At 43.4% G+C, this 16793-nt stretch overlaps 1 protein-coding gene across 1 annotated transcript in view; it reads right to left on the bottom strand.

The window, feature by feature from the left end:
• The window catches only part of CRISPLD2 (cysteine rich secretory protein LCCL domain containing 2), a 143577-nt gene that overhangs the window by 23980 nt on the left and 102804 nt on the right, over positions 1-16793 (bottom strand). Inside the window, exon 14 of the mRNA XM_085638618.1 lies at positions 5095-5228. Within this exon, the coding sequence (XP_085494744.1) occupies positions 5095-5228 (134 nt within the window). The remainder of the gene's footprint in view (positions 1-5094; positions 5229-16793) is intronic.

Here is a 16793-nt window from a genome sequence, read left to right as displayed (position 1 = left end):
AAGGCAATTTTGGTGCAGAGAGTAAAACCCTCTGAAACTAGTGAACTTGCAAAACGTTCAAGGATAATGTCCTTCTATGCAGATTTTCTTCACTGACTCTTGCATCCAACAAAACCTTCCATCTGATGAGGGTCTCAGGATAAGGGAGCCTTTTCTACCTCTTTTACTTTTACCATTGAGTATGCCACCATTAGCCATGGGAACCACACAGTATCAATGGGTGTTTAGAATAACCTAAAAAACCCCACCGCTTTTTAAGAGTGGCTGGTGCATATAGCTAAGCACAAACAAGGTGAAAGCATGGATAGAAAACTGACAATTTCGAATATTCTTTTTATTGTTTGTCCACACAGCGCATCTTATTTCGAGGAGGCCTTCAATCCCACATACCTGTGCAAGTCATGTCTAGTCCATTCCCTCAAAACAGTTTGGAATATGATTTCTTAGGTATTTTGTTTTAGATATTTTTTTTCTTAAAGATTATGGGGATCTTGGTTGTGGGGTAGCGATTTTTACAATGTGCCATGTGGAAAGGTCTGTCTTCCCCTAGTACCTGTGTGTATGTCCCTTTTCTCTTGTTCCAAACACTCTAATGCCGCTTGTGGTGGTGTCCAACAAAATTGGTATTAGGATGCTGTCACCCGTAGATGGACTTGTATTTATAGAAATTAAATTTGCAGCCAGATAGGCTTGTTGTTGGGTTAATGTAGAGTCTAGCATATGACTTACTCTCCTTAAGCCCACCTGCTTTCATAAAACCCATAATACTTTCCGTAAAATCATAATTTCACATTGAGCAATTCTACATCTGCTCTCTCCCACGTTAGTCTTCGATACCATTTCCTGGACATGAGAATTCCAGTTTGTCCAGATATCCTGGGTGAGTCCCTTAGTGTTAGAGATAAAAGACTTGAGCAACAATTATGCAGTGATTCAGCCAGGATAACACAAGCCGGCCCATGAAAGACTATAGGAAGGGTGTAAAAGTATATGCATCTTGGGATGCAAATCATAACTCTGTCATACAATATCAAAAACTACATTCGCGAACCTGCCATGTCGTCTCCCAGTACGTCACTTTGTGCGTACACAGAGCTTCGGTTTCACAAACCAATAAATTCAGGAAGCTGGAAGACAGTTTACTCTAAAAGCTTTTTCTTCACAGCTCTTTACAGTCATAAAATATATTCCAGTATTGTGCACAATTAATCCTTTGTGACTAATGTATGATTCATTTCTATGTTTCCAACACATGAAGTTGAAGGCCCGCTATGCAATAAAGAGATCTTTCTCGAAAAATTGAAGTAATAGTTTGGGACATACTCTAAGATTTACAGTTTTTAAATTATTAAAAAGAAAATATTTTCTCTGCTTTGAAATGAAAAAACAATGCAGATTCCCAGAGCCTAGAGAGCGGGACAGAAATGGCTGTCGTACCACACAGCTGGTGCCAGGACTCCTCGATTCTCAGAAGAGCGTGATGTGAACCAGTTTGGAAGCCCTTTCTCAGTGAAATGCTCCAGGGTTTCAGTAGGCTTGGAAAATAAGGTTCATTAGGTCGAAGCCCAACAGACGGCACAGCTGTATGGTGGGGGAAAGACCTAATAGGGACATGTCTATGGTTGACCTGGAAAGCAACTCCATCGGCTTTTTGCTTTTTCATTCTTATTTTCTTGCTCTTTGGTGGTGGTTTTAGTTGACAAAATGACACAACCACCAGCACAGGCTATTATTCCTGTTTATTAGCCATGCTACGCAGTATCATCGATGCTGTGCAGCATAACTAAAATGATTAGCAAAGCCAACGAGACCTATTGGTTTTACCAATGTTTATTTTCCACTACCGTTAATTAGGAACAACTGAGTTACTGCTGTGCCCCAAAATGAAGCATACGTGTGTGTGGGAGTGGTTGTGTACGTGTGAGTGCATCTGTGGAAGTGAGTATATGATGCATGTTTGTGTATCTTGCAACACAATTGTGCATTTGTGCAGTGTGGTAACATAGCTTCCGCAGCCCCCACGATGCGGGGGGGGGCTGAGCTCCATGGGGCCCCCTCAGCACAGTACCCTGCCTGAGACTTTTTGACTGAGTCCAGAGTGGGGCCTCTCTACACTTTGCAAGGGGACCCCTGAAGCTTCGTTGCACCACTGCATTTGTGGTTTCTAACTCATATTCATGTGTGTATTCTTTTCTGAGATTTCTGCTTCCTCTTGTTTGTGGAATCTGGTTCTACCACACATGGCAGATGTGGTCTTTCCAGGAACACCACAACATTTCATACACTCTGCGCTGGGGCTGGCTTACTCTACGAATGTACAACTGTGCACTTGAAGAGAAGCCAGCAGAATCCATGACCGCAGTCTACTGGGTGGCATCACCGAACGTAAGACTCTAAAACCTAAATAAAGCTAGAGAGAGACCACAAACAGCACAGTGTGTTCAATTAGGAAACTGGAAAAGTTTCTGAAGCAAGTAACGAAATTAATTCAAGGGGTGAAGATCTTGTGTTGTCATCACAACCTTAATTGATTGGGGAGGCTTTTAAACATATACTATAGGCATCACACCTATACTGTTCTTTGGTAAGATTCATTAAAAGGCAGCCAACGCTCAGCTCCAGCTCATAAACATTGGCCTCCTTCAGGACTACCTGCCCGTATTCAGGCCACACTCTGACTTCTATGCTGCACTAACACAGCCAACATCAAACTGGATGACAATGCACAACAGTATGCAACTTTAAATAATAGAGCGATCTGATCGGCCAGGGATCTGATGCTGCTGTGGGAGCGAAAAGCTCCTATGATTTCTGCGGGAACTAGTGCTGTGATTGGCTGGCGGCAATATGAGAAAAAATGTTGCAGCCACCATTTTAGGGTACGAGGACTTAGTGCATGTGTCCTGAAAATATATATATTTTTTAAAGTAAGGTATTAGGGGGCAGGATTAGGGTAACCTGACCCCCTGGCCCAAATTCTTTTACAAGATGGTCTTATGGGTTGCCGTGATCCCTGGACTCCCTTGCTCCCATGAGAGTACCACAGAGTGCAGGGGCTGCGCTGACTCCTGCGAGAGTCCCGTTGGACCAGAAAACCATTCACAAAAAAGGGGGAGGGGTGAGTGTCTCTGCTGGGTTAGCCGCGTATGGATGGTTGGCCCGGAGCTTCACGCACTGCTTAAAGCTGTGGGTGGTGGTGAGGTCTGCTGCTGGCAGGAGGTTGGGTCCAGGATTGGCTGAGCAGTGGGTGGGGGGTTGGGGGAGGGGTTGGGCACTGGGCCTGGTCTCATTATTTATAGCCTCACATATTAGATCACTCAAGACATTTGTATCACAATATTGATAACATCAATACGACATTAAAAATGACATTATTTTGTGTTTTGACAAAAGGAAACCGTATTGTTGGTTTGGAGTTATGTGGCCTGCACTACTGATATCTCCTGATTTACCCTTTTTGCACCGCCAAGAGATTTTTCTGTATGTATGTCATGTGCTACTGCTACTCTAGCGGCCGGCCAGACGGTTGTAGGCCCATACTTGTAACTATTTGAGATTGTAATAAACGGTTTCAAAAAAAAAAAAAAAAAAAATGACATTATTGATGGCGAGTCTGTGCATGGTAGGGCCGTGAGTTATAGTTACTTGAAATAACTATAGCTGGTGAATTTCAGTGCTTTCTTTTCACTTTAAACTGACATTTTCACCTAACTATAACCTTTGGTTTTGTCAGTGAATTTCTGAGACATTTTTAATGCAAAGTTAGATATTACCATACCTAGCTATAACGTCACTTAAACTTTGTAATATTTATATGGTATTTGTTTGTATGAACTGTATATTGCCAATCCCTCCCCCACCACCACGGGGGGTATGTTTTTTTTTCTTCAAAATTTAAAATAAAATAAAAAAAATAAAAAAAAAACTTTGTTTTATCAGTGAATATATATATCTGTCAAATTGTTTTACCCCTTCGATCCTCCTCTCATGGTAAAAATAGGACGTCATCTGAGTTTTTTTAATTATATTATTCATCAACAGTGCATTTTACAAGGACACTCGATGCGTATCGGCGTTTGCCTTCCACAGGAATATATATATATATATATATATATATATATATATATATATATATATATATATATATATATATATATATATATATATATATATATATATATATACATATATATATATATATATATATATATATAGATAGATAGATAGATAGATAGATATGTGCCTTTGAGGAGTTTTGGTAACATCTGGAGATAGCAGTATAAGACCACATGATACCAGTTACATAGTCTCTATATTACAAGTTTATTTTGGGGTAGGTAGGTTGAAAAAGCTGCTTCCTTCAAGTGTAGCTTATAATAGACATCCATTGCAACTTCCTTGAACAAATTGCTGATAACAAATGGGCAATTGCGAGGTCAGTGGGTTTAAGCAATTATTGGGCTTCAGTATTTACCTCATAATTATGAATTTACAGCATTTACCACATAATTTGTAACATTTGGATATTTCCCCAAAAAATTGTTTCTTACTCAAACTGATGAATATAGGTTTTGCAACATTTACATTTTTCTACATCAGTTAGATAACCTTACTGCTTAATTTCATTCTCCGTGCCACAAACTCCTATTAGCCCAGATAATGTTAAAGCTGCAGAGTAGTTTGGGTGCTGTCATGATGAATATATATATATATATCTCAAAACATTTAACATACAAATAAATCAACCGAGGACTCACCTGTTCTCCTAAACCCCATCCTACTACCCTTCAGAAAATAGCCTAAGGCTGATCAAACCCATCCTACAAGAATTCACAAAGCACGCTATTCTTATCCGATGAAGTCCAAACCACAAGCCTTCAGAAACCAATACAGGGCAAGCTGTTTACACATAATCCAACCTACTAGTATTTCAAAAGAAACTCAGTCCTCGTACGTAGCCCTAATGTCACAATGTCTACGCGGAGTCCAGCAGTTGCCTCTCACTAAGTTTCTTCTTTGCCCTTGTGGTAGTTATTGCAATTTTAACAAATATATTGTACAACCATCACGCAATATAACATAAAATTACTCTACCTCTCCGACCGCACTCCATTCTTGTTTGAGCCCACGTAGTTGTTCTTCTTTTCCACAGGCATTACGTCTACATAACCTCCAGTTGCATCATTGATGACGCCGGCATGCACCGCTGTCCTACAGATGCTGGAGCTCTGAAAAACAGCAGAAAGAGGGAATTGGACCACAGTGCTCTGATGAAGGCAGGACAATTCCAAAGAGAAGGTAAATGACCAAAACGTCAATGTCAGGGAATCACCGGCTCAAGCACTGGTATCTGAACTGGAGACTTTCCCTTCATGCACGATTTATATTTTCGTGGCAAGGAAATGGCTCAGATCAAATAATATATTGATCATAGATTACAATATATTGCAAGCAGCATTTCATTGAGTAATTTAGCACATTTAAATATCTCCTATTGACAAACAATAACTGCTTTTATGGGCTCCCCCTGTGGTTTATACTATATGAGATACAATATAGCACGACATGTCGCCAATGGCTGCCTCGGAGTGCCACAGCAAAGAAGGAGAAGACTAGAATAAACATGAAGACAGCAGAGATTGTGCATTCAATTGCAACCATATTAACAGTGTTTACTCAGGGAACCTTTTTATTTATTTCTGTGGTGCTTCACTTCCATTTGTATTGTCCCATAGAACCTTCAGAATCGGGGGGGTATTTAACGTTTTGGGGTAATCATGGACAGGGGTTGACGTGGTCTTTTGTCATTGTGTTTGGGTTGATTTGATTTATTGTAGGAGTGAGTTATATTCGATGTTGGCCAGGGAGGTTACAATAGTCTACGGTATTTTTAGTAATGTAGTATACTGAATGGTGGATGGCTCAATTCTTACATGGATCCGTGTGGATCATTGGGTCCATGAATGCCGGTGTCGAAGGAGATTGCCGTGCTGTTTCTGATTCTCCTGGAATGTACAATTTCCATTGATCCTTCTCGGGTGGATGTTATGTCTTGAGACATTTTTGACAATTATGTGGGTATGATGCACAGCAATGTGGGTGTGGGAAAATTAACTACATCTCTTCTGAATGGTTGATTTGTTGAATGGTGTAAGGATATGGGTGTGTTGTTGTGGTGGCAAATACTTAGCCGACTATATGGCATGGACTATAATGCTTTCCTGAATATTGTAGATTATGCTGCAGAGAGGTTTGCAAAAAATATGGAGCAAGTCCATTTTGTACCAATTTTTCTCCTTGAGTTATGAGGGATTGAGTAAACAGGTGTTACTCCAAATCATATATTATCAAATTTTCCACAAAGCCAAGAGATCGGCTCATTAAGATTACTTCTGCTTGATTGGGTGATCGAGTGAGGCTCAAGTTGCTGTAGTGAATGTGTCAACATCTGAAGCACAGAGCTCATTCAGTGTTGCCCTCCATGCACTGACTCGCTAAGTAGTCTCTTGTGTCTGGCCACTGTGGTTCGAAAAAGGCATTTAAGGAATGGCGTAGTGGCTCTCTGGCCCGCTTCTTCCTTCGAATCATAAGAAAGAAGTCAGCTCTGAATGAAGAAGTGATATTTTTTGCACCTTACTTCAAGAGCCTTAGGCAGGCTCAGGGGCAGGGTTTGTTCTTGGGTTTTATTTCATTCTTATATGGGTTTTTTCACAATGCGTTGTTCACCCAAGAGACCCCAGAGTAAGAAACACTTATCTTCAAACGTTTATTGACTCGATTAAAATCAAATAAAATGGTAGTTGAAAAATAAAATACTTAAAGGATATTCATGTTGTATAAATAGAAAACATATTAACTCATTTAACTTGTAAGTAACACTACACATTTTTTATCTAACAATTAGCAGCTACAGTATTAAGTAAGTTAATCACAGCACTGTAAAAAAACACCAGCAGAAGTGCAATAAGTTACTTTTGGGGCTACTTAGGCGTCCTAGGCAAAAACTAAGATGACACCGTAAATGGCACTAAAACGCATAAAGAATCTAATATTTACTGATTGAAAGAAAAATTCAATCAATAATGGGCCATGCGGATTTGGATGTGGGAAGCACAACATCTGTATGTTATACCCTGTTTTCCATACAATAATCTTAACTGGGTGCTGTGCTGATACAGTACAATTGATGACCTTCTGAATATATGTGGTACAATAATGATGGTGGTCTTTTCCAGACCATCCATAATCAGGGCCTGAGTCACAACATCTAAAATTCCTACACACCCGCCATCGTAAGGTCAACGGCCTCTAATATGGCGGACTCAGGATATGGATCATGCTGAAACTCCTGGACCACTTCAAGACTTCCACATAAAGACTACAAAGAAGACTTCCACGCACCACAACTGGAGTGAAAGCGACAGCAAGACTCATGGCTGGCATGAGGACACAGCAAGACATGGCACCCTTGCTTCTCGGGTTCTGCTGTCTCCACCTGAGCCAACCAAAAACACCAGTTTGAAAACATAGATCAACAATAGCCATACATCTCGAAATGTAAACACGGAAACGACCCACTGTAGTATTCACTACTTAATACTGGCAGCTGGCATTTAATCTTCGCCTCCCGAGACCTCCACTCCACCCTACTGCATACTACTAGCACACAGTAGAAACACTACAAGCAATTCATAAAGCATAATTCCTAAAAACAGATTTTAAACATATCTATAATAACCACCGAGAATGTAAAACAGCTGCACTGCTGCCCTACATGAGTCACCCAGCTGCCTCACCCCCTGAGCTCTAGCCCCCATCTGTCCCCCATGTACATGGTGTGTGCCCAGGTTTGCACTTGTTCCTGTCGGACGTGTACAACCTCACCTACTGCATAAAATCCAAAACAATGACGTCAAATAGTTCTCAGGGCTATGGAGGCCAAGAGGGTGGACTTGGGCGCAATAGCTGCAAGGGAGAGACTGGCGATACCAAAGGGGATGATGGACGGAATGTTTGAGCAAATCAAACACTCACCCCCAGCCAACTGATCTGGGTTTAATCCATCATCATTCTTTATCTCACTCCACCACCCCAGTTCGGACATGGCCATATGACATCAAACCTACTGAAATGAAGAACTGGGGCAGGTGAGAATCGACTCTGAAGAGAGGCAGGGTTGGTGCTGGGCAAGGCAACTGCCTAGTGAGGCAACAAACTGGTGCTACCTCAATCCAACGAGGTCCCTTTCTGTGGACAAGATCTTCCCTTGCTTAGAGCTCCCGTAGCCTGGCACCAGCCATGAGCAGCGGTGTGGGGCACGGGTATCAAAGCTGTGGCCTGTGATTGGAGCCTGACAAAGCTTCTCTAATCAACCATGTCCTCTAAGTCCCGCACTGCCTTTGGTCTGGGCCCGTGGAGGCATATGTCTGAGCCTGGCCTCAGCCCACTTCCCACACAGCGCTCGCTTTGCATGGCCTATCTCTTGGCAGCCTTCGAAGTTGCAGTTTGCAGTTGGACTTTGTTTCTTTATATGGTCATGGTAACAGGGGAGTGCTATATTTGGAACTACACATCAAAAAGCTTTTTCGTAAAGTGCAATCTGTACCTCTAAAATTGGCTTCTCTCATCTGCATCTATGGGAAAGACGTCTTTATTCTAAGTACTTCGTATCCAGTGAGATCTGCGGGAGTGGCACGCTGTCTTCTTGCTGCTAGGAATCCTTTGGCACTCGTCTGCATGCTCCCTCTGTTACCCATGTGCAGAGTGAAGCCACTGGAGTATCCCTACACTTAGCTGATAATAGGACAGGAGTATCAGCACATTCCATGGTAGGACGCATTCTGATGCCCCTGGGGTATATTTCCCCACATGCATCAGAAGGGCAGTGGAGTACTGATCAGTGCATTCGACAACAGGGTGCAAAGTGATGCCACTGGAATTCACTGCATGCATCCAACATCAGGGCAGTGGAGTACTGATCAAAGCATTCAACAGCAGAGTGCAATGTGAGGTCACTAGAATGTCACTGCATGCATCCAATAGCACAGTGCCATCTGATGCCACTGGAATGTCACTCCAGGCAGCCAATAGCAAAATGCAGTGTGGTGTCACTGCATGCATCCAATAGCATAGTGCCATCTGATGCCACTGGAATGTCACTCCATACAGCCAATAGCAGAGTGCAGTGTGATGTCACTGCATGCATCCAATAGCATGGTGCAATCCGATGCCAATAGAATGTCACTCCACGCAAGCCAATAGCATGGTGCAATCCGATGCCAATAGAATGTCACTCCACGCAAGCCAATAGCAGGGTGCAGTAGGATGAAATGCAATGTCACTTCAAGTGTCTAATAGCAGGGTGCAATGTGATGCCACTTGTTTGTCGCTCCATGCATCCATCAGCAGGGTGCAGTGTCATGTCACTGGAATACCAGTGCATGCATCCAACAGCTTGGTGAAATCTGATGTCACTGGAATGTCACTGCATGCATCCAACAGCATAGTGCAACCTTGTGCCACTGGGATGTCACTGCATGCATCCAACAGCATGGTGCAATATTATGCCACTTGAAGGTCACTGCATGCATCCAACAACATGGTGCAATCTTATGCCACTTAAAGGTCACTGCATGCATCCAACAGCATGGTGCAATCTTATGCCACTCAAATGTCACTGCATGCATCCAACAGCATGGTGCAATCTGATGCCACTGGAATGTCACTGCATGCATCCAACAGCATGGTGCAATCTGATGCCACTGGAATGTCTCTGCATGCATCCAATACCAGGGTCCAATGTAATGTTGCTGGAATGTCACTCCATGCATCCAATAGCAGGATGCAGTGTCATGTCACTGGAATGTCACTGCGTGCATCCAACAGCATCGTGCAATATGATACCACTGGAATACTGCTCATACATCTGATAGCGGGAGCAACATGATGCAGCGGGTCTATCATTCCACGCATGCGATATTTGTGCACATTTTGATGGCGTGTCGCCACATGCATCCAATAACAGGGTGCAACACGATGCAATGGGAATATGATTCCATGCCTGTGACACTTGTGCACATTGTGATGCCATAAGAGTATCAATACATGCATTCAATGACAGGGTGCAATATAAATGTTGCTCCATGCCTCTGATAGTTGGGCACATCTTAATTCCACTGGAGTATCAATACATGCATTCAATAATAACAGGGTGCAAAGTGACACAATGGGATTAAGGCTCCACGCATACAATAGTTGGGCACATGTTGACGCCGTAGGAGTTACCAATACATTCATCTAATAACAGGGTGCAACGCGACGCATTGGGATATTCACCTCAGGAATGTGGTACTTGGCCTCGTTTTGATGCCACTGGAATATCACTATACATATCCGATGCCAGGGCGCATTGTGATGCAACTAGATGGCGGCTCTATGGATACGATAGCAGCGTGTACTGTGACGTCACTACAGCATCCCTCCATGCATCCAATAGCACGGCACATTGGAATGACAATGGAGTACAGCTCCATGCATATGACAGTGGGACACATTGTGAAATTAAAGCAGGTCCTGTCTGTCACAGCACTTCGCCAACTTACATTAAAAATCCGCCTGAATACCCGTCCAGCAGAATAAACCAGCTGTTCCAGTGACAAACCTCTGCACAAGTCAAGGAGGTGCACTCAGTTTACACTTCCAGGGGAGGAAGGGTTGGCTCCAAGTATTCATAGAGTGACGTAACTGCTGATTCTAACAAACTATCCAGTGTCATTAAAACCAACTCTCTGGACCTATGGGGCCAAATGGGGACCCGTTGTATGGATGCACCAGATGAATGAGTGGCCTGCATGGATGAATTCATGGACTGAATGTACACACATAATGAGTGAATGAATTGGAAGGATAAATTAGAGGAATTGATTAGAGAACTCAGTGGATTGAGTGGCTTCTTGGAACTGAATAGAGAAATGGATTGGAAGACTTTATGGATTGAAGGAACGGGTTGCCGATGGTTACAGGAAAAGACTGAGAAGAGGAATGTGCTGGAGAAATGGATGGATTCCAGGAACTAGCTGTAGAAACAGAGTGAAGGAATGGATATTTGAGTGGAGAAGATGGATTTCAGGAATGGATGACAAGCATGGATAGCCGGGATGGAGCAGAGGTTCCAGAGTGGTGCCATAAATAGATGGATTGATGTCACGTATCACAGAGCAATGTGAAGTACTTCACTTCTGGTTTGGAGCAGTGGGCGTGCAGCGAGATCAGAAATGGTAGGCCTTGAGGTTTTTATTATTTTATTTATTTAATGATTTTTGTAAAGCGCGTAGTAACTCCGAAGAGCATCCCAGCGCTGATCTGCTTCTCCAGGGGTTTTAGCCAACTAGTGAGATTATATTTGCGGGAAAAGGAGGGTCTTTAAGGTTTTTCTGAACTGGAGATAGTTCGGTTCTGTCCTGAGTTTTCGGGGTAAATGGTTCCATCGTTTGGCCGTGTGAACCGAAAAACGACGGCCACCGGTCTTGGCTTTCCTCACTCTAGGGACTACAATGAGATTTTCTGTATTGGACCGGAGATTTCTCTCTGCTTTGTATGGGATTAGAAGTTCTCTCAGAAGTGGGGGACCGTTGTTGTTGAGGGTTTTTTGGGCCAGACAGAGGGCCTTGAAAACGACCCTTTCTCTGACTGGGAGCCAGTGGAGAGAGTTGAGGGCCGGCCTGGCGGAGGATCTTCCGGGTGTGCCCGTAAGTAGGCGGGCTGCGGCGTTTTGGACTTTTTGCAGTGAGTTCAGGGTGGCTTCAGGGGCTCCCAAGTATATAACGTTACAGTAGTCTAATCTTGCCAGGATTAGACCCTGAATGAGGAGCCTCCTTGCGGTATCCGGGAGCAGGGGAAAGATCTTCCTGCAGGCTCTAAGTAGCCCAAAGCATGTCCCTGCGGTTCTTTTTGCCCGGGTTTTAAAACTCATGTCCTTCTCAATCCACACACCAAGGCTCTTGACCTCTTCCTTGGGTGCGGGAGGGTCCCCTAGGCACTTAGGCCAAAGGTGAGATGGTATAGAGGGCCCATTGTGGCCCATCAGGAGGATCTCAGTCTTGGACCCGTTCAATTTTAGTGAGGAGAGATTGATCCATCGGTGGACTTCGGAAAGGCACTATAAGGTGATTATTCTGAGTGTTGGTCGATATAGGGAAGATGGTCCACCATCAAAGTCCTTGTATTCATCTTTCCTGTTCGAGGTCAGTGCATTTGGGAGACCTGGAGTAGGACTTTGTTGGATGAGTGTAGGACGGCTCATGAGGCAAGGCACTGTACCGTGGATGTGTTTATGGGTGGGGCAGAGATCCTGGTTAGTGTCCACTTTCGTAATCGGGGAGATTTTAACACCAGCAAGTCCACTACAGACATGTAGTAACCGATGGGAGCACTGCACGAGGGAGACGGATGTTTCCAACACCCAGTTTGTGGGACAAGCATTGTGGCATGACTTATTGAAACGTTATTGACACTACCCCTGCCCGAACAGACTTTTATAAGCATCATCTTACAGGGAACAGCCCAAGTTTCCAGCTGCCCAGTCTGGCTCGGTGCAGGACGCCATTTCGATGCAGCTCTCCGGGTACAGGGTGTGAGCACAGTTCACCCCATGCTTCGAATAATGATGAACTTTCGCTCCTGTCAGTATCTACAAGCCTCTGCTTGGGCTTGGTGCTTTAGTCCAGTTTCAGGATACATTATCCAGGATCCAACAATGCTTCATCCAGAACAGTTCTCCTTACATCAGAAGCAACTCTTCGATGAATTAGGTGACGTCCCTCTTCGACAAACCGACTGCAGACATTTGGGCCCAGTGTCAAGCTTCCCAAACAAGCTGGAGGCCAAATTGCTCGACCGCGGAGATGCTGCCGCGTCCGTGTTCTCGGTGCCTAGCAAGATGTGTTGACTCAAATGAAGAGTCGACTTATCATTGGTCAATGTGCCAAACTCACCCTCTTGGAAAGAAAACATTGTTGATCCGGGGCCCATATGTTCTTCCATTTGCTGCTTGAATATCAAGGTCCTAAACCTTCATGTTTTAATAAATTTTTATTGAACTAATGAAAATTGCTTCTAAAGTGGTAACTGTAGTGTAGGGGCTTCCAGTGACCCACAGAGAGCAGGCGAGATGGACTTCAAATGCTTCTGCACTTTAATGGAAGCATTTTTATGAACACATGGTTCTATTCTCAAAATAAAGTAACATCAAAAATGACTCACTCCGCTCACTGGAGCATGTAATATGGAGGCAGATCAGGTTAAAGATGTTGTGAAACATCAGGCTGCAAATGCATCCCGTTGTGTATTGGATGCAAATAACTCGTGTTGTTTAGCTTGCTTGTTAATGGTTAAACTTTTGGCAGAAATAGGCACGGAAACATTGGACGAAAAAGTGTTTTGTCTAAGATAACACATGTTGACCACATGAGGAAGCTGGGATTCGAACTCGTGCTCGCTAATTCCAGAGTCAACAATGTAGTTTATAGACCACGTCCTCATCCCCAGGGGATCCATATGCATGACTGGAGACTGGAAACGATGCACGACTGACAGCTCCGTGAATCCCCTTGAACTGCCTAGGCACAAGAGTCAAGTCTAGCGCGTAGGGCCGTAGGGCCGTAGCTATCACTAGTGCAGCAGGTGAAGTGGCACCGGGGCACACCTCATCCCAATTAGAGCGTTTTTCCATATCTGGCGGGGGAAGCAAGGTGAACCCTTTTTCCTTTCTTGCATCAGAGCCCACAGCACCGCTGCTTGAGAGCTTGCCTGAAAATACCAAGAGCAGGAGATGCAGGCTGGACCAATAACCAAGATGCTAACACAAGTGGAGAAATGACCATGTTCTCTCAAAAAGAACAGCAGAACAGTAAATTTAAACAGCTTGCGGGAATGGTATGTACGGATGTATAATAATAATAATACTTGGATTTGTGTAGCGCGGCTAATAACCCGTGAGGGTCTCTAGGCGCTGTCCTATCTGTATGTATAGTGCAGCCCTAGCCAACAGGCCGTGAAGTGCCGTACAGGGTCAAAGGCAAAAATAGAGTCACCGAGCGAGAGGACGGGGCGCATTGGGATGCAGTGATCTCTAATGGCGCGGGAAGATCCTCTGAGGGATAAATATGGGACAGAAGCAGCCTTTTAACCAAAAAGTCTCACAATATTAGCGCATGTTTCATGAAGTGATGTTCAATGTCATAACAGCGAATAGAAGAGATTGTCCACCTAGAAGCAAGTTTTAAGATTAAACTCCACCCACGGCCTCAAACTAACCTCTCGCCGCCCCTAGGAATGGCGCGGTAAACTATTCTATTCCCCAGACAATATGACAGGGGTGCCAATCCAGAATGAGGAATAACTCTTGTAATTGCTAATAGATAATTGCTAATAGATAATTGTGAATAGCTTGTATTCCTGTGATCCAATAAGCTGGTGACGTACATGTCACAAAGGAACAGCTCAAGAGTCTGAATCAATATTGCCCTGGCCCAACTGGGATATAAGTATTACAGTTCCCAGACCAACATGGCGGTGATGCTGTTCCCAAGGAATGAACAGCATCTATAATCCCTAAACCAATATGATGTTAGTGCATACTCCAACTGAGGAACTGTTCTAACAGTGCCCAAAAACATTATGGTGCTGGCGCCTAGTTCGATGGGGAGTAACGTGTACAGTCCCAAACTAATATGATGCTTGTTCGGTCCGGTGAACAGTACATACTATCCCTTGACAAATATGGTGGCACATGATCTGTCCGGTGAACAGTTCCTACAATCCCTGCAACAATATAGTGGTGTGAATAGAATAAATTCTGGAGCAATATGGCGGTGAGAATTGGGTCATCTGTCTGGTCACAGGAGAGGACCACTGAACATTCACCAATAGCAAATCACTAGTTGCATGAGCATATTGTAGTGTAAAGCCAACAACACAATGCATGCCAAGCAGTGTAATGCTCATGCAGGAAAGGATTGGCTTTAATGAGAATAAGAAAAAGAGGAAAGTTGGTCCTATCTGCATTAGCAAAAGACCCACTGCATGTAAACAAGACGCTATATATCCAAATAGTAGTCAGGCTTGAGATCATGTGTTGGTACTTAGAAGAGCATTAACATTGATCCCAAGAGGTAGTAACACAGACACTGAAAGGCGTGCTGTCTGGCTTGGGAAGGAGGATGACCCATGGATGCATAAGCGTACCCTGTTTTAGACACTGGAAGTGAAGTGATGGAGTAATACCCACCCAATTAAAGACTTGGCTATCTCATTCAGCCTTGTGTAGTGATATATTGTACAATGCACTTTCCAAGTGTCTGTTCTCAGATTTTCCTAAAAACCGAATTGAGTCTCATGACCCAGTGCCCTAATTTCTGTCCAGGACTCAGTGAAAAGTAATCTCTCCACTTGAAATCATTTTATGGGATTCTGAGCTATTTGGCGGGTATTTTGGCTGTTTTTATCCAATGCATGTTTTTTTCCTCTCCACACCCCAGGCGTCCATTGGTAACACACACATCTGTTCCATTTTATGGTGTAAATTGGATTCATTGGCTTTAAAGATCAAACCAGTTTTTCAGGTGTTTGCACCATCTGTATTTCCCGAATATTCCTTGGCTCAAATCCTTAGGCTTGTGAAAGCTTTAGATTTGGGCCACATCGAGGTTCATACTGCGCTGCAAGCAGATATTTTACTTTATGTATTCAGCATTTGCCACCTGTGCCTCTCATCAATCACTGTTTATTGATATTTTCCAGCCTAAAATTTCCAATATTGTATAAAAGTAAAGCATGTAATATCTCTGCCATTTGAGTTCAAGGGCATTTGACATTAAATCCTCTGTTTTCCTCAGGGTAGCAAAGGTCAGGTGATGCGGCTTCTGATACTTTGAATGATGTAATGAATTAACATCTCTGGGAGCTTCGTCCCTGCATCCAAATGGTACCTCAATCCTCATTCCCTAGGCACATACCCAGCCTCTCAGTGTGGTCACGCCTTGAAATACCTTTAATATGCAGGCTCTGTTTGGGCAACTTTTCTACCAATGAGAGAGTGACACAGGTTTGATGCATTAGATATAGGAATCTAGACCTGTAAAGGGCAAAACCCACTGACTAATTTTAGCAACTGCTTGTGCTTTTGATCTAGATTAAGAGGGATAAAGGCGGGAAATGGATAAAGAAGGAGAAGGAGAAAGGAAAACAGTGCCAAAGGGAGAAAGCAGGGATAAAAAGCGCCTGCAAGAGTGAGATAAAGAGGCAGGAAGTAGGGTGACAGAAGAAAGAAAAATTAAGTGGGGTCAAGACTAGGCCGCCTTTGTATTTGACAGCCCTTGCTTCTATAAACAAGCATTTGTAATGCAATAGGTCTCGCATTTATGCGAGTTTGAGCTATTGACATTGTAAATGACAATGCCTTTTATTTTTGTTTTCGTTTTTAAAACATAAATAAAAGGCATTGTCATTTACAATGCCAATAGCTTAAACTCGCGTAAATGCGAGACCTATTGCATTGCAAATGCTTGTTTTCTGTGGTGCCCAGGCCCATGTTCTATTCCAGTGCGAATCCGGGCACATAATACCAATGGCAATTCTTTTACAGGATGTATGTGTGTCTGTCTGAATTAAACACGTAATGCAATTTATGCATTGTTTACAGTTTGTGTCTAACTTCAAAACATATGATAGAACTAATGCAGTGTTATAGTTTGCGTGTGTGTGTGTCAGGTTGCACCATGTACATGATAAACATC

The sequence above is a fragment of the Triturus cristatus genome, chromosome 12 (genome assembly GCF_964204655.1).
Source record: "Triturus cristatus chromosome 12, aTriCri1.1, whole genome shotgun sequence".
NCBI lineage: Eukaryota > Metazoa > Chordata > Amphibia > Caudata > Salamandridae > Triturus > Triturus cristatus.
This window is presented reverse-complemented; position numbering and strand designations above follow the sequence as displayed.